We start from the raw sequence: 21,711 nt of genomic DNA, 5'->3' as shown, positions 1-21,711 counted from the left end.
ACCGTAGAACTATACCCGATAATCGTGTCTAGAGAGTTGGGCACCACCAGCATCAAATCATCTGTATTTTGTCTATTGGCTGTCTTCTGAGCCCAGTGGTTCTCAACCTTCCCAGTGCTGTGACTTTCTAGTACACTTCTCATGTTGCAGTGACCCCCAACCATGAAAGTGTTTCAATGCTACCTCATAACTGTAATTTTGTTACTGTTATGAATAGTAATGTAAACACCCGACATGCAGGATAGCTGATACAGGACTCCACAGGGGTTGCGACCCCCCCCCCCCAGGTGAGAACCACTGCTTTAGCACTGTGGGTACCTGAGAGCTGTTCAGGAAATCACACGGTAATTGTGTGATGATGGAAAACTGGCGTTGGCTGTGTAGGTGAGTCAGGCTGAGTGCTGTCTTAAGACATGAATCGGGGGCATCGTTTACCCTCCCAGAACAGACTGTGGGTCATGAAGCTTCACAAAGTTTTTAAGATTTATTTGTGTATGTATTTTACCTGCATGTATGTCTGTGTGCTATATACATGGTACCCATGGGGCCCAGAAGAGGGCGTCGGGTCCCCTGGACTGGAGTTCGAGGTGGTTGTGAGCACCATGTGGGTTATGGGGTCCGAACCCCAGGTCCTCTGAAAGAGCAGCAGTGCTCCTAACCTCTGAGTCAACGCTCGCAGCCTGTGTGCCAGTCTTGAGAGAGCTGGCTGCCCAGACCCAGTGACTAAGCTGATCTCTCTGCGTGAAGTCACCCTCATTGGGATTTTGCATGCCTCCTTTATTGCATATGTGCGCAGGAGTCAGTTCTTCTGCCATGTCCGTCCAGGTTGTCAGGCTTGGTAGCAGGCCCCTTTAGGCCCTGAGCCAGCTCTCCACTGCTCATCTCCTGCTTCCAACTTGGGCCTGAGGTGGTCTTGGTTCTTTAGTGAAGGCCCTTCAGGGAGACTGCTCAGGGGCCAGCTGCCTCCACTGGGTTCAGAAGCCTTGTCTCTCTTCTCGATGGTGCATCCCGCGTCAGTCCTAAAGAACAGTCTGATGTGAGCTGGGTGACCCCACCCCTGTCACCTCACTGTGTCCAGCTTTTTTTTTTGTTTGTTTGTTTTGTTTTGTTTTTGAGACAGGGTGTCTCTGTGTAGTTCTGGCTATCCTGGAACTCACTCTGTAGACCAGGCTGGCCTCGAACTCAGAAATCCGCCTGCCTCTGCTTCCCAAGTGCTGGGATTAAAGCACTTGGGAGGCACGTGCGCCACCACTGCCCGACGTGTCTAGCTTTCATAATGGACATCCACAGAGATGATACAGTGCCTGCCTCTCGAGCCTGCCATCTGCAGTGAGTCACCCCAGGTCATGGCTGTTGGCAGCTCAAACACCAGGGCATCTAAACATTTCTGCGGCTCAGACTGGTGGGGCCCATGGCCTGGGGCCTCCCTACAGCACATCAACTTTGTGCAGAAGCGGGAGACCCTCCTGTTCTGCCTTCAACACTACTTCAGACAGCCCTGAGTACAAGGCCTCTGCAGTCCTCACAGTGACTAACGCCTGCCTGTTTGTGCTTCATTGTTTTGGTTTGGAGTGTTCGTATTGCAGCGTGGCCCCAATAGCCTAAATTCTCCAAGTAGCCCAGGCTAGTTTTAAGCCCTTGCAGTATTCCATCTCTCTAGTATAGTGGTTAAACGTGTGTGTGTGTTTGTGTGTTACACATTACATACGTGTGCATGTGGAACCAGAGGACAACCCAGGGTACTGTTCCTCAGGCCCCAGCCACACTGGGGGTCAGGGGAAGACAGTCTCACTGGCCTAGAGTTTTCCAGGTAGGCAGGCTCTGATGGTGGCCAGGAAGCCCAAGGGTTCCTCCTGTCTCCAGTGCTGAAATGACACTCAGCCGTTTGGTTTGGTTTGTTCTGTTTTTAGGCAAGGACTCACTATGTACCCCTGGCTGTTCCAGGGGGTTGGGTGTGGGAGATATATGTATGTGTTAGGAGCCGCGTCCGCCATCGGAAGATGGCGCCAGTTTCCTGCTTCCTGGTTCTTCTGCAAAGAGCTTTAGCAGAACACCAGGATAGCCTATCAGAAGCAGAAAAGGAAGAGAGCGCTAAGAATGGAACGAAGAGAAAGGAAAAGAAAAAAGAAGAAATTAAAAAAGAAGTAGCTACAAAAGTGGAACAGAAAGGGCCTAAGAAAAAGTTGTACCCAGTGTTAACTGAGTTTCGAAATCTAAGAATTAACGACTCCGCCTCTGAGGAGACGTCCTCGGGGGACGAAGAAGATACAGAGGATACCGACACCTCATCCTCTGATAGTGTGTTAGATCTTGAGGAACAGGCAGAGTTAGATAGAGAAGCAGCTCGTTATGAGTCTGAAAGATACGGGCTGGATTCGCCTTATGCACCGGGGTATGCCCCATCTGCCCCACCATTGGAGGAAGTAGTTAGAGTTAAAAAGAAAAAACCAAAAGAGAGACAGGAAAGACTGCCGTCCAATTCTCTTATTACAGCTAAGGAGAGAAAAAAGATAAGAGTAGCCTTTCCTGTATGGGAAGATGCTAACCAAACTAGGCAACATTCACAGCTAGATTTAAAACAATTAAAAGCGCTAGCCGAATCAGTACAGACTTATGGAATCAATGCCTCTTTTACTCAGGCATTAATAGAAAGACTTGTGGTCAGTGCCATGACACCAGATGACTGGTATAATACTGTTAAGGCTTGCCTGACTATGGGACAGTATCTAGATTGGAAATCTATTTTTCAAGAACTCTGTGCTTCACAGGCAAGACAAAATTTAGCTCAGGGGCATCCACAATGGAACTTTGATATGCTTACAGGACAGGGACAATGGGCCATCAATCAAACGGCCTACCCTGTAGAAGTATATGAGCAAATTAATAAGGCAGCTGTAAAAGCATGGAAAAGCCTACCTAACAAAGGACAGGTTTCAGGAAACTTGACAAAAATTATCCAAGGGAACACTGAGCCATTCTCAGACTATGTGGCTAGGATGATGGAGGCGGCAGGAAGGATTTTTGGAGATCCTGAGACAGCCATGCCTCTCATAGAACAACTAATTTTTGAACAGTGTTCTAGAGAGTGCAGAAATGCTATTACACCTTGGAAAGGAAAAGGACTAAATGCATGGATGAAGGCTTGTAGAGAAATAGGAGGACCTCTATCTAATGCTGGATTGGCAGCTGCTGTTTTAGCGGCTCAGAGGACCTCTAATGTTAAATGTTTCAGGTGTGGAAAGCTGGGACACATACAAAGACAATGTAGAGCACCTGGCACTACTAATAACAATCGTCCAAAGGTGCCTGGAATGTGTCCTAGGTGTAATAAAGGAAAACATTGGGCAAATGAGTGTAGATCAGTTAAAGACGACAGAGGACGTGTAATTTCCCCTCTGCCAAAAAACGGGCAACGGGGCCCACGCCCTCAGGGCCCACAAATGTATGGGGCGATAGAGAACCTACAGAACAACCCTCAACAACATCAAAGGATAAGACAATCAGGAGAGCCACGTCAGGCTCGGCAGGACTGGATCTCTGTGCTACCACCAGAGCAGTACTAACACCTACCATGGGGTGTCAGCCTATACCTTCTGATTTTTCAGGACCCTTACCTGAGAATACAGTAGGACTAGTGCTAGGAAGATCGTCTACGACTCTGAGAGGATTAACTGTTCACCCCGGAGTCATAGATCAAGATTATGAGGGACAAATAAAAATCATGTGCTCATCACCAAGGGGAATTAGCTCTATAGCTCCTGGTGATAGAATTGCACAGCTATTGGTCCTCCCTAGTTTACATTCATTCTTTCCTAGTAAAGGTTTAACTAGGGGCATGAAGGGATTTGGCTCCTCTGGAGGACAGAATGTATTTATTTCATTAGATTTAGATAAACGCCCCACCTTAGAGTTGAAAATTCAAGGAAGGCTTTTCACAGGCCTCCTAGACACAGGAGCAGATACTACCATTATCTCTACCAATTGGTGGCCAAAAAACTGGCCTGTTAATAGCTCTTCACAAACCTTACAAGGTCTTGGATATGAGTCTGCTCCTGATGTTAGTGCAAGAGTATTGCATTGGGAAGATTCTGAAGGCAGACGAGGGACAGTTGTTCCTTATGTCTTGCCACTTCCAGTTAATTTATGGGGAAGAGATATCCTTAAACAATTGGAATTTAGGCTCACTAATGATTATTCTACACAGAGTCAAAAAATGATGAAAGAAATGGGGTGTGTCCCTGGAAAAGGATTGGGGAAGGCCTTACAAGGCAGGATCAGCCCTGTTTCTATTACAGAAAAACAAGACAGGAAAGGGCTGGGTTTTTCCTAGGGGCCATTGAGGATGCATTGCCTATACCTTGGTTGTCAGAGGAACCTGTATGGGTTCCTCAATGGCCGTTAACCTCTGAAAAACTAGCAGCTGCAAAAGCTCTAGTTAAAGAGCAACTAAAACTAGGACATCTGGAGAGTTCTCAGTCACCATGGAATACACCTATATTTGTGATTAAGAAAAAATCAGGTAAATGGAGGTTATTACATGATCTTAGAGCTATTAATAATCAGATGCAATTATTAGGATCAATTCAAAAGGGTCTGCCACTGCTGACAGCCTTGCCTAGACATTGGGAGATTATAATAGTAGATATTAAAGATTGTTTTTTCTCTATACCTTTACATCCCAAGGACAAAATTAGGTTTGCTTTCACTCTCCCAAGTATTAATCATGAGGAACCAGACCACCGATATCAATGGAGGGTCCTGCCACAAGGCATGGCCAATAGTCCCACTATGTGTCAAATATATGTCTCTTCTGCTATTGAATCAGTTAGAAAACAGTTTCCTAAGGTTAGAATTTGTCATTTTATGGATGATATACTCTTGTGTACTAATAACAAAGAAGTTTTACACCAAGCGTTCTCTCTGTTAGTTTCTACCTTAAAACAGAAAGGACTATCTATAGCGCCTGAAAAGGTTCAGGAAGGAGAGATAGGAAATTTCTTGGGAGCGATAATTACTCCTGAGTATATTAAACCACAGAAGGTTACTATTAGAAGAGATAAATTAAAAACGTTAAATGATTTTCAAAAGTTACTAGGGGATATCAATTGGATTCGTCCCTATTCGAAATTAACTACAACTGAACTTCAACCCTTATTTAAAATACTTGAGGGAGATTCTAACATTACTTCATTGAGAACTTTGACCCCTGAATCGTCTAAAGTATTGGATAAAATAGAGATGGCCATACAACATGCTCAACTAGATAGACTTAACCCCGAATTATCTTTCCAGTTATGTATTCTTCCCTCTCCTCAACAACCAACTGCAGTACTGTGGCAAGAGGGACCCTTGCTATGGATTCACCCACATAGCTCTCCTGGAAAGACTTTAGGCTATTATCCTACCTTAGTTGCAGAATTGGCTTTAAAGGGACTTCAACTGTCCGTGATGCATTTTGGACAATATCCTAATACAATTGTATGTCCTTATACTATGTATCAAATTCAAGTTTTATGTGCATCTCAAGATGCTTGGGCAATTTTAAAATGCTCATTCCCTGGAAATATTGATAATCATTATCCTAAACATCCCTTGTTACAATTTACTCTTTCTAACTCATTTATATTTCCCAAAGTTACTAAGACACATCCTATTCATCAAGCATTGGATATTTATACCGATGGTTCTAAGACAGGCATTGGTTGTTATGTGGTTAATAATGTCCCTACTCGAATTCAGTTTGATTATACATCTCCCCAATTAGTAGAATGTGCTATTGTAGCGATAGTGTTGCAAAGATTTTCAGAGCCTATAAACATAATTTCAGATTCGCATTATGTTGTAGGAGCTGTTAAACAATTAGAAGTGGCTGATTTTATCCACCCTAAAAGCATGGTTGCTGAGATATTTAAAGATATTCAACACCATATTCGCAATAGGTGTCACCCATTTTTTATTCAACACATGAGAGCACATTCATTGCTTCCTGGGCCTATGTCTCAGGCTAATGCTATTGCTGATAAAGCCACTAAAAACCTATATTGGGTAAGCTCGCCATTAGAAGGTGCAGTTGAATTCCATAAACTCTATCATGTACCAGCTAATACCCTAAGATTAAAGTTTCATTTAACTCGTGCAGAAGCGCGAGATATTGTTCTGAAATGTACCTCCTGTGCAGAATTCAGAACCTCTCCATCTATAGGGGTCAATCCCAGAGGTCTGCAACCTCTTCATATCTGGCAAATGGATGTTACACATTGCAATGCCTTTGGAAAACAAAAATTTATTCATGTATCTGTGGATACATGCTCTGGCATCATTCATGCCACCCCCCTTGCGGGAGAAAAAGTGTCACATGTTATTACTCACTGTCTTGAAGCCTGGGCTGCTTGGGGCAAGCCCCTTCAGCTGAAGACTGATAATGCACCAGCTTATACATCTAAAACTTTTCAACAGTTTTGTCTGAGGCTTGGTGTCCGTCATATAACTGGCTTGCCATATAATCCTCAGGCACAAGGGATTGTGGAACGTGCCAATGGCACGTTGAAAACTTATTTACAAAAACAAAAGGGAGGAATAGGCCCCAACATGGGACCTAAGACATCTATCTCCCTAGCCCTATTTACCTTAAATTTTTTAAATCTGGATTCTGATGGACAATCTGCTGCTGACAGACATGTGGCTCCAAGTCCTCAAAAAGAATATGTTAAATGGAAAGATATCTTAACTAACCAATGGAAGGGCCCGGATCCAGTTTTAGTGAGATCCCGGGGAGCGATCTGTGTTTTCCCACAGGATCAAGAAAATCCAATCTGGATACCAAGCAGACTGACCAGAACTGTGAAAGAGGACTCACCAACCCCTGAAGAAAATGCTAAAGATCCTGCTGATGATCTGCCTGCTTGAGAGAGCGATAAGTATACCATTGTGGGCTGTGGTAAGATCATGGCCAGTTCCCATCCCAGTACATTCCCACTCTAAAGTACTGCCAATGTTTACATCATCAAGCTGTCAGCTGGAGGCACCATGTGCCATACCTTTAAACAAAGAGATTGTCAAGTATAATGCATCAAAATTTAGATTAAATGATACTTTGTGTTTCACCATAACAAACAGGGCAGAGACCCCATGCATTGTACTTCGCAATGCTACATTGGGACACTGGATTGATCCACTTGGAGATTCTCAAATAGGCACTGGTGTCCTGCTCGAGGTACTCAATAACATAGTGGCAGGACAATCTGAGGCCAGTGGAGATACATCTAATAAAAAACAGTCCCCTGTGAATATCACTACATTATTGCTAAAAAGTAAGGTAACCATACTTGAACGATCATATTGGCAAACCAATAATGCCACTAATGTCAGAGTGTGGCCATGGTGCCCTCCAGATCAGTCATTTCCACCAGTGTTTACGCACTGCCAATCTAAAAGGATGCCTAAGGTAGAAGTATCTCGAGGCTTCACCTTATCGCCACCTCTAAAAAGGATGGCTATGACAGGAAATAAAACAGGGAAGGTAAACGAATGGCCATTTTATCAATGGGTGTTGACAAATTTAGCGGGGGCTGCTACCAGTTTATCAGCCTTTGCAACTCTAGGTGAGTCACAACATGACATTTGGAATGTATCAGCAACCAGAACTGATACTACACCAGTGATATTGAATGATATTAAATATAATAACTTGTTGGCAAATTATTCAGCCAAAAGGGCAGCAGTTTGTGTTTCGGCTCCCTTCTTTTTTATTTTAGCAGAATTTAAAAATAAAAGCAGCATATTAGATTGTGCGAATGTCACCTGCCATTTGACAGAATGCTGGAATGGGTCCGCATCTTTAGCACTGCTGGTGCGGGTTCCGACCTTTGTCCCTATACCGGTGGATGCCGATCCCGATAAATTTCCAATAATCTCTTTAATTAGAGAAAAGAGAGATTTTGGCATCACGGCGGCCATTGTGACGGCCGTTGCAATGTCGGCTGCTGCAGCGGTGACTGCGGGTATTGCCCTAGCCAATCAAGTTCAAGCAGCAGAAACAATAAATAATATAGTGAATGCCTCGGCAGATGCTATGGTAAAACAGCATAAAATGAATAGCCATTTGATTTCTGGAATACTGCTTGCTAATCAGCGAATAGATCTATTACAAAGCAAAATGGAAGAAATTGCTGATATTCTTCAAGTAAGCTGTGTAAGTCATACTAAACACATGTGTATCACACCCTTGAAATATAACAATGAGTCTTTTACAGAAAGTACTAAATTATCTAATTTTTTACAAGGAAATTGGTCACAACAGGCTGAGGAGCTACAAGAAGAACTCCTGCTCACGATTGCTGTTTTGAATGGGACCAGAATAAACCCGATTGATGTTGAAGACTTCACTTCCTGGCTCACGTCCGCCTTCTCCCTTTTTAAGGAGTGGGTGGGGGTAGGAATGTTTGGCTGTATGATCTTTGGGGGAATGCTGATCACACTCTGGTTGCTCTGCAAATTTAAAAAACAACATCGTAGAGATAAAGTACTTATCACTCAAGCACTGCTTGCCTTAGAGCAGGGAACATCCCCTCAAGCTTGGTTGAATATGCTTAAACAATGAGACACTATCATTCAATGGGATACCCTGAGGGCTCGTGTTCCCATTGCACCAGGAATCCTGAGTGGTAGTCCTCCACACTTCCCAGGGCTCGGGTTCCCATTGCACGGGAGATAAGTGTGGAGGGTCTCACAACTGTTTAACTGCCTTGAACGCCTTACTGCTAGAACAGTGGGCTTGATCGGCGAAATAACAGTTGGAAAATTGTTGCAGCAATTTAATAAAAAAGGGGCAGATGTTAGGAGCCGCGTCCGCCATCAGAAGATGGCGCCAGTTTCCTGCTTCCTGGTTCTTCTTGCGAGCCTTGCTTGAATGTGCGCCTGCGCAAGGCGTGAAAATCAGTATGCTAATTTGGCGACATCATAAGAGCCAATGAGTGTGCGGCACATCTCCTAAAGCGCTATATAAGCCACTAGCTTTTGGGGCTTGGGGTCCCTCGCCTCACTACCATCTAAGAGAGCTGTAACACTAAAAGAGCTGTAATAAAAATGCTGCCAGAAGAATCCTGAAGCGTGGCGTTCTCCTTTTCGGCGAGGCGGCACCCCGCATGTATGTGTATATATTTATACATATATAAATATGTATATGTTTACATTTCCTGCCCTCAAACTCACAAGGATCCTCCTGCCTCTGCCTTCTTAGTTCTATGACTAAAGGTGTGCACCACCATTGCCTGGAGTGACACTCAGCAATTTTCAATGTGGTCGTTGAGGGTCAAGCGTTTATACCTGAGCCATCTCCCCAGCCCGTTTGTTTTACAACCTATTTCTTTTATCTCTTTTGTACATTCGCAGAACATGGCTCTAGCTGTTGAGCCTCTTCCCTAATTCTCACAGTGTCCTGGGAGCAGCCAGCTGACGCTGCAGGTGAACCTGGGTGTCTGATGGTTTCCAGGAGCTGTGCTGGCAAACCATCACAGGGTTCAGCACGCAAACCTTGTTTGTCCCAAAGTTTGCCTCTCGCCAGATCACTCACTCCAGCTCAGGCTGGAAACAACCTGCCTTACCTGGCTGGGATCTCACCATTCCTGCCCTCGTCATACATGTTCTGCCGGTGCTCCATGTGCTCATCTGCAGGCACCTGGAACCTGAGAGAGAGAGGCCGTCTAGACTGCGTAAGAGCAGCGAAGTCCCAGCTGGTGGCTTCAACTTCACACTGCACCGGACCAAGAAGCAGCAGGTCACCCAGGGCACACTAATGCTTCTCCCTTGGTCTGGGAACATTTGCCAAGATCCAGAGGCTTGTTGGAGCCGCTGGTCAGGCCTGGCCCTCACAGGCTATCTGGTGGTAGGGAGAGACACCTCAGGACAAAGGAAACAGTGGGCCAGGTAATAAGGAGTGACAACGTCCCAGGCCTGCTTTAGCTGGCAATATGGCGAGTCTTTTGTTGACATCAGTGATGAGGCCCATGAGACAGCCTGGAACACAAAGCTTTCAAGCCGAGGTCCAGACATGGGAGCCAGTGCAGCTGCTCCATGGGGAGCCGAAAGGCCACTGTGGCCTGACAGAGGTGGGCAGAGGGGCCCCAGAGAGCTGCCATGCCCTGTTGCGATAGAGATTGTAGGTTCAAAATGTTGTGACTATGGGGCACCTTGAAGGGCACAGGAGGGTTGGCTTGTCACAGCAAGGGACAAAGAGAATGGGCTGGAATGGAGAGTTCAGTCTGGGTTTTGGTATGGGTTAAAAATGGGAACAGGCAGCTGGGTGTCATGGCTCACGCCTTTTATCCTAACACTTGAGAGGCAGAGGTGGTGGATCTCTGAGTTCGAGGCCAGCCTGGTTTATAGAGTGAATTCCAGGACAGCTGAGGCTACACAGAAAAACCCTGTCTTGAAAAACTAAGAGAAAAAAAAAGTGAGAAAAGGAATCAGGCTTTGACCACACATGATGCCATTGAGGAGTTGGATGTGGGGGGGGGGATGTCCAGACTTCTGTTGGCCACTGCTGAGCTGAAGAGCCTTGGACACCCTCACAGAGACACCAAGGAGGACATAGCTGGAGGTGAGTCTGGGGCACAGGAATGCTAGGGTGCACTAGGGAGTATCTGCATCACTTTTTGGTGCTTTTAAACCAGAGCCCCGGGACCGGGTATGACAACCCAGCATAGTGCGCATGCTTGGGTCACCCAACATCAGGTTTAGTCCATAGTGTGAGCATGCACATAGGAGAGGAGGGGGACAGGGTCATGAGTGGGGTCACCTCGGAAGAGAGAGGAAGGTGAGAAATGCCTGGGTTGAGCCTGGGAGAAACCACCATTCAGGCAGTGGGCTGAGGAGCGTAGGGCCAGGAACCAGGAGATGGCTAGCCACAGGGAAGCACAGCAGAGAATGCAGAGAGAGAGAGAGAGCGAGAGCAAGAGAGAAGCACCCAGCCCCACACAGAGGCCTCTAGGAAAGGACCAAAATCTGCAGGTCTTGAAGTGTCCCTCTGGTGCACCCTGCAGGCCTAGAGCTGTGTGGATGAGCCAGAGTCACCTGCAACACTTAAAACCAGCACCTGAACAAGGAGTAATTCAGAGAAAGTGGGCCTTAGCCACAGCTTCCTGAAGAAGAAATCAAAGCTTTCTACTCAGTGGCAAGAGAGTGTCCCCAGGAAACAGCACTAAGAACAGAGTACCAAAGGGAACTTGAAAGTCAGAGGGGTGCTCCCAAGCTGGAGGACCTCAGTTTGATTCCCAGAACCCACAGGAATGACTCCTGCTGATTGTCGATCATTCCTTTACACGAGCTCTTTAGCACATGTGTGTGCCTACAGATACATGCACACAACCTACAGATACATGCACACAAAATATCATTATTATTATTTTGGAGATAGAGTCTCACTATTTAATCCTGGCTGGCTTGAAATTTGTCATGTAGACCAGGTTGGCCTCAAACTCACAGAGATCTGCTTGCCTCTGCCTCCTGGATTCTGGCACTAAAGGTGCACAAACACCAGGAACAGCAGAAAAGGGAAAGAAGAGCCATGAAATGAGCAAGAAGACAGAAGCAAGTTCAGGAAATACACAAAACCTACAGGGTGAAAAGGTGACAGGGAAGGCCAGTGTCCCATACAAAGGAGAGACGGTCAAGTTGGCACCAAACCCCAAAGCAAAAGACCTGGACTTCAGACTGAGAGGAAACAGTGGCTAAAATCACCTCACCCTGTGAGATTTCAAGACACAAGTTAGACGGGTCTGTGGGCTTCGGAGAAGAGTGAGGTCACAGTACATGGTTAGGAATCGGAAGAGCTCAGCCAGCTCATAACACAGCACTTCCTGGACCTGGCCTGCTCAGTTAAGCTCTTCGGGAGTTTTTTTTTCCTTTGTTTGAGAAATCTGGCTGTGTGAGCGAGGCTGCCTCAGCCTATAGGGTGCACTGCCACTTCTTAGGCAGACCTTTGCAGATTCTAATACTGGGTTTGCCAGAACCTGCCAGCCTGGGCTGCCGGCTTCCCCACTGGCATCTTTCCCATATATTCTCACCTGGGCTCCAGTCGCTCCTTCACCCGGGCAATGGAGCGGATGTAGGGCGTGATCTGCTTGGTGATGGTAGTAAGGTAAGCATTCTCCTGCTTCAGCTGGAGAAGGTCATGGAGCTGGGCTGTAAGGTCCAGGCCAGAGTGTTGGATGTAAGCTGGTGTTAGATTCTTGTTCCCAAGCCTGGCACCACCTAGAGACGCTAACTTAAAGTGACATCTGTGACCCAAAGGAACAGCGTGTGGTGTGGACATTCCACTGGCTGGATCCTAACCCCAGATGCAGATGTGAGGCGAAAACACTGGGAAAGAGCAAGGGTGTGCGTGTGTGCATGTGTGTGTGTGTGTGTGTGCTGGCTGGCCCCTCCCCTGCTTCCATGGGGATTAACACTGAGCACCACTGCCAGGGACCTTCATAAATCTCCTGCTGGGTAGCTACTCGCTGGTAGGAGTCCTCCCAAATCTGAAAGAGAAGAGCGGTGTTCTGGTTGGGGTTGGGGGAGAGACATTTCGCTGGTGGTGTTTCTGCTCTGAGAGCCACACACACACACAGACACACACACACGCCACACGCCAAGCTGGTCCGCGTATTTCTCAGGAGCAAAGCCTCCAGCCACAGAACCCCCAGCATGAGAGTCTGGCAAGGTACCATACCAGGTACTCTCCCTGCTTCCTGCCGCGTGCCTTTTGTAGCCAAGGCTAGATTGAGCTCCTGGGAGAGGTTACCTCCTGGAAGACGGCTCTCATGCCTTCTATGGAGGCATACTCGGAAGCGATCTGCGTGTCCAGCAGCAGGGACCTGTGCAGGACATCCCCCATGATCTCCGCCTTGATGAGGGAGTGGTGCTTCGTGAGGTCTCGGTGCAGTTCCTGGACCTGGTCCTTTAGGTTCTGCACCTCCACCTGCAGACCCTGTGGCAGGAGATGAGAGGGGGCGTGGATACTGCCGGGTCCTCCGGTGGGTCCTCCGGTGGGGGAGTGGCTTCCAGTCAGACAACAGGCTCTTAACGAAGAAGGGGTGGGGCCTCACAACCCCGCCGTTGCCCAGCCCCCTCACCCGAAAGGAATCCTCGTAATGGCGGCAGTGTTCTGTGAAGGGTGTGTCCTCGCCCTCGGCCAGGAGCACCTTCGTGCTAATGGAACGGTGTGGCGAGGGTTTCTGGACAGGTGACCCTGACATCTTTCCCACTGGAGAGGGACAGCTGGGTGTCTTCAGCACCTTGGGGCTTGAGCCTCCTGCCAACCTGCGGAGAAAACCGGTGTGCATAGGGTCCTCTCCTCCTCCGACTCCCTTGGCTGCTCAGGGAGCCTCTGACCCCTCGACCCACCTGCAGGATGGAACTCCTGGAAGCTCGCAAGGGCCCCTGGCAAGGCCAAAGGAAAGGAAACTACGTGATTTTAGTGGTTTCTAAAAGCCACCCCCAACCCCGGGTTGGATCTGGGTACACCGAGGTGCGCTCCCTCCCATGACACATAAGATCTGAACTGACTGACAACTGGTCTCACTTGCTCTGAGCTGGAGGGCCCAGCCCTGTACATGCTGGCTTCACAACTTTAAATCCCTCGGAGGCCCAGGCTTTCAACTGTGCCGGAAACATTCCGATTCACAGTGACTCTGCACTCCCCCCATACACCCCGGAAAGTGGTCCAGAACTGAGCAGCACCCAGTCTCTCAACCGTTCCTGACCAAGCTGCTTGCCTGCCCCGGACTTCCTGTCCCAGCGTTCTCAAGGGCTAGGCCACGTCCCTCCCTCCCTCTCAGACTGTCGCCTGGCCCAGACACCAAGTGCGGAGCTGGGCGCTCTGGCGGGGAAGGGTGGTGCGGGAGCCCTTCTCAGTGATCCCGCTCGCCCGCCTGGTTGGCTCACGTGTTGGCACCGCCCGCGGTGGACACAGCCCGGCGTGGCCCCAGCAGCAGCAGCGGCTCCAGGCAACGCGCGAACTCTGCGCAGTGGTCGCTGGCGATCTGGACCGGGGATTGGGTCATGAGCGGCTCTGCTCCTAACCCTGTGTCCCCCAGCCCCGACCCCCGACGGGGCGCCCGCGCACCTTGCTGCTCTGAGCCGGTCTTAGGCGATGCGGCTGCGTAACGATGCCTTGAAGTCTCTCCATCAGCTCCTGCCACAGGGGAAGAGCTCAGGACGAACTCAGGACGAGGGGGTGTGACAAGGAGGTGGCAGCCAAGGTGGGAGAGAGAAGTGGAGTCACTGGAGCTAGTCTAGCAGACGTTTGACCTCGTTTCCCTTAGAAATTCCATCCTTCCTCTAGGAGTGGTCCAGAAACAGGCACTACCCACACCCATAGGAAGGGAGGTGGGGCTCCCGCAGACAGGCGCTGCAGTTTGGTGGAACAGAGGCTTCTTATGCTCACTTTTAAAAGGGATTCACCTCGGCCGAAAAGGGCTTGTAGTGGAAGGAAAGAGAAGCCCAGAGACACCCCCCCCCCCCGCCACCCTGCAGGCGATGTAAGACACGAAGCCTCAATGCAGGGTGGACTCTACATGAGGACAGGAGAGAGGGGATCCTGCCGGAGACACTCACATAACCCAGATCCAGAAACTCGGCTTTGCTGGCCAAGCTGAGGAATGAAGAGCAGATGACCAGGTGAACCTGCAGGGGTGAGGAGCGTGCTCAGTGTCTGGGCTGTGGGCTGTGTCCAGCCCTACACACCCTCAACCTTACCTGTAGAGTGGGCAGCAAGGATGCCAGGTGGGTCAGCTGTTCCTTGAAGGCTTTGTCCTTCTCTTCATATTGGCTGGGGGAGGGGCAGGCTAGGCTGCCGTGCTCTCCAAGGGAGGGGATGCCTGCCCCACCTGGAGGATCTTGGAATCTACAGCCCTGTCTTTTCATTAGCGTGTGTGTGTGTGTGTGTGTGTGTGTGTGTGTGTGATATGGAGGACAGAGGCCACCAGCAGGTGTCTTCCTTGATAACCTCAAATCTTGCTGTTTGAGACAGCGTCTCACTGAACTCGGTCTTACTGAACTCGGTCTCACTGAACTCGGAGATCACTCATTGGCTAGGCTGTCTGGTCAGTGAGCCCCAGGGGTCATCTCTGCTTCCCTGGGGTTGGGAGTACAGCTATGACCACTGCGTTGTTTTATTAAACTGTGTACCGGAGGTGTGACTTTGGTTCCTTGTGTTTCTGTGGCTTTTACTGATTGAGCCATTTTTCTTAGCTCGGAGTTTTGTTTTGTTTGTTTGATTGTTGAAGCAAAGTCTTGTGTGGCCCAGGCTGGTTTTGAACTAGCTGTGTAGCAGAAGCTGGCTTTGAACTCCTGATCTGCCCGCCTCTACTTTCCAAGAGCTACAATTACAGGCTTGCACCATCACCGCGGGCTTCCCCGTTTCTTCCTTTCTTCACAGGGAACACCCTGCCCACTTTTGGTGACAGACATCTGTGTGTCCTCCACCCCTCCCCAACCCCCCACCCCCGTGTGAGGTGGAATTGCCTGCCAAGGCTCAGGCTCAGAGCTGGAGGTCGAGGGTGGGGGCAGGGACTTTTCACTACTCACCTTTGCACAGTCTGCAGCAGCAGCGCTTTCCTCTCTGCCAGTCTGTCCTGGGAGAGAGAGCCCACCACTGACCTTCGGACCTGGCTCTGCCATCCCCTACCATAATGCCTTGGGGCATAGGCACAGGCAGCATGCTTAGCATAGAGCTCTGCCGAGTGACCTTCCTCCTTCCTGCATGACACTGCCTGAGAGCCTAGCTGCTTCCACGTCTAAGTGTCTCCTCTCTGGGGCAGTCTTCTAACAGCAGACTAGGCTAGCCTCTGGCATCCTCTGGAACTCTGCTGGCAACTGTGATTAATGTCTAAAAGGCACTGTGACTTAGCACCTGCCACTACACTGGAAACGCCATGAGGGTCCCCGGGAAGTTCCTGGTCCCAGCCCTCACCTGCATGCTGCCAAAGAGTGCGTGGATGGCTGCCTCCTCCTCGGCGGCACTGTGTCTCACCTCCTCCACCATGGCCTGTAGCAGCGCAATGGCCTCTTTCGTGGCTGTCTGCAGGGCCTTCACCGCCTGGGAACAGCAGGATCTCAACTCCACTCCTCCAGGTTCTCACAGCCCCCACCCCATCCTGCTCCATGGTCCCCCGCTCTCACCAGCACCGCCTGTTCCAACCGCTCGCAACCTTGCACATAAGCGGACTCCAGGTCCTCACAGTGGGCCCGGCTCTCCCTGACGGGAAGCAGCTACTAAGATCCGCTCCGTCCACGGTCCGCCCGTTCCCTGCATGCTCCCTCTACCCACCCCTGCATGTCCCGAAAGCAGCGGATGCACAGCAGCGACTTCTTGTCGGTGGAAAACATGATGTAGGGCTCCGAATGAAGCTCTGGGGGCGGGGGCGGGGCGCAGTGATGAGAGCCCGGAGACACGCCCGCCTGGTGCCCGCCCCTGGCCAAGGTGTGCCTCACTCACTACACTTCTGGATCACGTCGCGGCTGCGCTGGCCCAGGGCTACAATGTCGTGGTGCGCGAACATGCGCGCGCGGTGCGTCTCTTCGCGGCAGCGCGCGCACAGGGGCTGCCCGCAGGTGTTGCAGAAGTACGTGGTCTCTGCGTTCTGGGGACCGAGAGCTGGCTCAGACCGCCCTGTCCTTGGGCTAGAGTTCTAAAAACTCAACTGACCACAGTCACCGTGTCCTTGAATGCATCAGTCCTAGCCCAGGCAAGGGTCCGACTAAACCCAGCTCCTTCCTCCAGTCCTCAGTAGCAGAATTTACATTAGTTAAAAATTACATTTATCGCCGGGCGGTGGTGGCGCACGCCTTTAATCCCAGCACTTGGGAGGCAGAGGCAGGCGGATTTCTGAGTTCGAGAGTTCGAGGCTAGCCTGGTCTACAGAGTGAGTTCCAGGACAGCCAGGGCTACACAGAGAAACCCTGTCTCGAAAAACCAAAAAAAAAAAAAAAATTACATTTATCGATTCACTTGTGTATGTGGATGAGTGCCCAAGTGCCACACCATGCGAGTGGGTTCTGAGAATGAAGGCAGCAAGTGTCCCCGCCTACAGTGCCAACTCTCTAACCCTCCTCCCTGGGCTCCACTACACCCCAGATTAAGATGAGGATGTTGGGGGCTGGACAGATGGCTCGGCAGTTAAGAGCACTGGCTGCTCTTCCAGAGGACTTGGGTCCGAGTCAGGATGCTCACAACTGTCTGTAACACCCACCCTAGAGGATCTGAGGCCCTCTTCTGGCTTCTGAGGACGCCAAACACCCACTTGGTGCACAGACATATAGGCAGGCAAAACGCCCATACACATAAAAAAAAAAAAGTAAATAAAATTTTAAAAACGAGGGCACTGGGGCTAGGGAAGTGGGTGTAAGGAGGGCAGGGGGCTTAGAAAGGCAGTTCCCAGAGACAAGAGGCAGAAACTGTAGCATAAAACCTTCGAGGAGAGCGCACAAGCGTCAGGCCCCCTTGGTACTCTTAATAATGGACATGGTGTTGTGCCCCGCCCAGGCACGGAGCATTGGCTCCACAGGAAGGCCCGCTTGATCACCTTCTTTTCCCAGCTTGGCAAACTAGGCCAAATCACAAGCCCTGTCAGGCTCCCAAGCTCTGAATACCCCTCTCCCTACAGGAACCAGCTGTGGATAGAGGCTGACGCCTCAGTGTCTGACAGCAAGGTGCATGATAGCGTGGAACCCAGGGACAGGGAGAGGAGGGGAGACCACTCATGAGACCATAGCTCCACTCACATTTCTTAGGCCATCTGGAGTGAGAACTCAGTGGGGAAGGGCGTGGATAAGCACCCTCAGGGGCATCAGGGGACATCGGGGGCAACCCCAGGGCTAAGAGTCCAGAGCTTGGGGTGTAATGAACATAGCTATGGCTGTGATCCGTTGAACCCTACTTCTTTTAAAAATGTTTATTTTCTTTTCTTTTTTTTTTTTTTATTTATCTATTTTATTTGATGTATGAGTACAGTGTAGCTGCCTTCAGACACACCAGGAGAGGGCATCGGATCTTATTACAGATGGTTGTGAGCCACCATGTGGTTGCTGGGAATTGAACTCAGGACCTCTGGAAGAGCAGTCGGTTCTCTTAACTGCTGAGCCATCTCTCCAGCCCAAAATGTTTATTTTCATTTCACGTGCCCTGGTGTTTTTTTTCCTGTATGTATGTCTGTGTAGGGGTGTAGTATCCCCTGGAACCAGAGTTATAGATGGTTGTGAGCTGTCATGTGGTTGCTGGGAATTGAACTTGGGACCTCTGGAAGAGCAGCTGGTGTTCTTAACCACTGAGCCGGCCGTCTGTCTCCTTAGCTCTCAAGGCTCATTTGTCATTTTTTTTTTAACTACCTGTGTGCAGGTACACGTGTGCCAGAGAATGTGCGTGGAGGTCAGAGGTCAAACTCAAATCAGCAAGTTATTTCTACCCACTGCTATCCAGCTGGCCCAATACTGGTTTTCTTTCCCTCTTTTTAAAAAGGATTTTCTAGCCGGGCAGTGGTGGCGCACGCCTTTAATCCCAGCACTTGGGAGGCAGAGGCAGGCGGATTTCTGAGTTCCAGAGTTTGAGGCCAGCCTGGTCTACAGAGTGAGTTCCAGGACAGCCAGGGCTACACAGAGAAACCCTGTCTCGAAAAACCAAAATAAATAAAAATAAAATAAAAAATAAAAAAATAAAATATAAAGGATTTTCTTTTATTTGCCTGGATGTCTGTCTGCGTAACGTGTGCATCTCTGCTGCCCTTGGAAACCAGAAGGGTGACTGATTCCCCTAGGACTGGAGTTACAGACAGGTGTGAGCCACCATGTGGGTGCCCACATTTGAGCCCCAGTCCTCTGGGAGAGTAGCCAGTGTCTTCCACTGACCCCTCACTCCCGCCCAGAAGCTTCCCAGTCTTTATATCAAGAGCCAAGACCATTTCCTCATAGCCCCGCCTCCTGCCTTGCCTGTCATCTTTACTCCTGGGTGAAGCTTTCTCAGCATGAGGTGTGTACTCCTTCTGAGCTTCTTTCCAGCTCCAGGGCTATCAAACCTCTACATGCCATTCCATAAGGGCCAGGGGGCCTTGCCTTCAGCCCCCTGCTGTCCCTCCAGCTACTTACAGCTGCAAACACTATTGGCTTTAGCTACCTCCGTATGCTTAAGTAGTAGGGGCCATCAAGAGTCCCCTAGGCCTGGGAACTAAGCCACTGCTCCCGAGAGAGCTCATAACTCCACCCTGACCTAGAGACTCTAAAGTTAGCGCTCCCTAAGTTGAATGGCCTTGACTCCTGTTCCTGTCTGGGTATTGGCTTAAGTCATTTTTTCCCCCTGGATCTTGCTCTCCTCACCAGTGGGAATGACGGGGGCGTGACTGGAGTCCAGGGGATTCCAGACAGCGGCTGGAGACTTCCCTGATGGATGTGTGTTACCAGGGCACATCTGGACATGCTAGACAATGGCTGGAGACTCCCCTGATGGATGTGTGTTACCAGGGCACATCTGGACATGCTATAAGTGTGAGGGATCCTTTAATCTGACACCCACGGCCTTCTGCCCCCTCACCTGCTTGCTGCACTCCAGGTCACAGTTGGCACAGCGAACGGCCTCCACGCCATCCCCAGAACTATCCACCAGGAACTGCAACAGCCGGTCCACCGGTGGGAGGCCACTGGGACCCTTCACCAGGGTCTGGTGCCTGCAGAAAGGCTGCAGCCAAGATCTGGATGCCCTTGGAGGAATCTCTCCCCACTACCCTTCACATTCCAGGCAGGAGCTAAAAATAGCAGTCTCAGGGTAGTGGGGTCTGATATAAATACAGCAGCCAGCTCGTCCTGAGGGCCCTACCCTGCTCAGTTACTGCGTAAGCCTGTCTCTGTTATAATGGGAACAGCTACTCAGCAGACTTCTTATCTCACTGGGACATTCCGAGCACCCTTACCTCTCCTCCAGCCCTAAACTAGCCCCGATGACTCTGGGAAGGTTGTGGTAAGGGCCACCTAACTGCCTCCGTTAACCTGACTAAGCTATGGGGGGTGTGTTGGTAATGATAATGATAATTCTGTTTATGATAACAGACTGTTCTCATCTCTTTTGCCTAGGCTGGGAACCTCACCGTCTACACATAGGCCCTCCCCAGGATCAGGGCAAACTTCATTCTCTCTGGGTTTGGAGCACTTACTGGCACAGTGGACAGGACAGGCGGCCATCGGTGGCCCGGCCACGCAAGCAGCCAGCGCAGAAGTTGTGGAAACAGTCCAGCAGGCACGGGCGCTCGTACTGTGCGTGGCACAGCGGACACACGAGTGGATGGCCACTCGCAGCATCCAGGGCACCTAGGCCCTCCAGAGGCGCAAAAATTGCTCCAGACATTTATGTGGAAGAACAGGACAAACAGGACAGCGGAGCCCCGGTCACGTCCAGGACCTGGAGCCCCGGTCACGTCCCTCTTACCTGGTCCTCCTGGGTACGACTTAGCCAATGGCTTTGGGGATGTTGGAATTCGAACCCAGTAGCGCCCCAGCAGAGACAACAACGTTGGGGGGGGGGGCAGGATTGATTGGGGCCCAGGCCACCGGTCACCTACCTCTCTCATAGTCTCTCTGCTGTGGCTCTGCGGGGGAGTGGTTAGCCCTAGAAGGTCAGGTTGCCAGGGTGGGCAGTGCTTCCTCCCCTTCGTCACATCTTCCACCTCCTTTCCTTTTGCAATTCTCCGCCCTACGTCCTCTGGGTGACCGAGAGTGAGGTTGATGTTCCTTCCTCAAAGTGTTGTAGCTTTGTAGAGCGAGGTCCAGGACCAAACTGATGCTAATCTATAGTCTCCCCGCTCTACCCGGCGCCCGGAAGGAGTGAAAAACCCGGTGCATGGTGAGGGTCTCCGACTACACTAGACCTCACGGGAGACTGGAGCCCAGAGGCCGAGGACACCGGGTCCCGGACCGGATCTACAGCCAGCGGGACAAGGTTTCCCTGGCTAAGCAGGAACTCTTCAGCTAAGGACCTAAGAGGGAAAGGCGGGTTTTGTAGGCTCCATTTTCTCCATGGCCGGCTGGGGGCTCCAGAGAGCAGTCCAAAATCTCTAGTGCGGTTTGGAGTCCTAGGCCTGGCTAAACCCGGTGTGGTGTTCAGTCTAGTAACTGATCTCTCCAAGCTGGTCTCCAGGTGATGGGGTGAGACTTCCCACACGTGTGAAAAGCCCCGTGTTCAGAGGTGTGGGTTTGGGTGGGAGGTTGGGACCGAAGGTTTCTTCTGCCCTGCCTTGTTCATCCACGGGCCTCTACGCTGGGTGCCCTCCCTTCCTGGGGGGATGCTCTCATCTTTCTACAGTCATGTTTCCCTAAACTCCTAAAACAGCTCATTTTCGATAAATCAAATCCAGGGCTTGACCCCCAGAGAAGTCTTATTCGCTTGTTAGAAAAAACTGCGGCGGCTGGGTTTTGAAACACGAGCCAGAGTTTGCCTGAAGGCAGTAAATTCTAAGTGGGATTACCAGTTCTCTTTCCTGAAAAGACTCTACTATGTTATTTATAGTGTGCATGTGTGCATGTGTGCATGTGTGCATGCGAGTGGGCCTGTGGAGATCACAGGGTAACTTGCAGAAGTCCATTTTCTCTCCTCCATCCGTTTAAGTCTGGGGGTTGAACTCAGGACATCTGGCCTGGCAACAAGTGCCCGTTATCTTTTGAGCCATCCTGCTGGCTCTACCTGTTTTTGTT

The 21,711-nt window shown here is 50.1% G+C and overlaps 1 protein-coding gene across 1 annotated transcript; it reads right to left on the bottom strand.

Annotated features, from left to right (window-relative positions):
* On the bottom strand, positions 1-20,368 carry Rnf207 (ring finger protein 207). Its single transcript, XM_028757914.1, has 17 exons — positions 20,178-20,368; positions 19,562-19,694; positions 16,478-16,622; positions 16,310-16,391; positions 16,162-16,237; positions 15,953-16,078; positions 15,568-15,614; positions 14,737-14,809; positions 14,596-14,664; positions 14,105-14,173; positions 13,924-14,021; positions 13,113-13,299; positions 12,782-12,967; positions 12,467-12,518; positions 12,063-12,180; positions 9,603-9,683; positions 1-1,019 (listed from the first exon to the last, which is right to left on the bottom strand). Exons 1-17 carry the CDS (start codon positions 20,366-20,368, stop codon positions 830-832), a joined length of 1,923 nt encoding a protein of 640 aa, XP_028613747.1. The 3' UTR covers positions 1-829.
* Between the last annotated feature and the right edge of the window lie 1,343 nt (positions 20,369-21,711).

This window comes from Grammomys surdaster, unplaced genomic scaffold (genome assembly GCF_004785775.1).
Source record: "Grammomys surdaster isolate TR1022 unplaced genomic scaffold, NIH_TR_1.0 126185, whole genome shotgun sequence".
NCBI classification, from domain to species: domain Eukaryota; kingdom Metazoa; phylum Chordata; class Mammalia; order Rodentia; family Muridae; genus Grammomys; species Grammomys surdaster.
The sequence above is the reverse complement of the archived record's forward strand: the minus strand, read 5'-3'. Positions and strand labels throughout refer to the sequence as shown.

What these genes read in the sequence shown, in the direction of transcription:
- Rnf207 (XM_028757914.1), bottom strand. Translation starts at nt 20,368, where the DNA reads ATGTCTGGAGCAATTTTTGCGCCTCTGGAGGGCCTAGGTGCCCTGGAT. An exon ending in CGACGTGATCCAGAAGTGTA is followed by an intron (nt 16,392 to 16,477) that starts GTGAGTGAGGCA and finishes CCCCGCCCCCAG; the next exon opens with AGCTTCATTCGGAGCCCTAC. An exon ending in CTGCTGCAGACTGTGCAAAG is followed by an intron (nt 14,810 to 15,567) that starts GTGAGTAGTGAA and finishes CCCCTCCCCCAG; the next exon opens with CCAATATGAAGAGAAGGACA.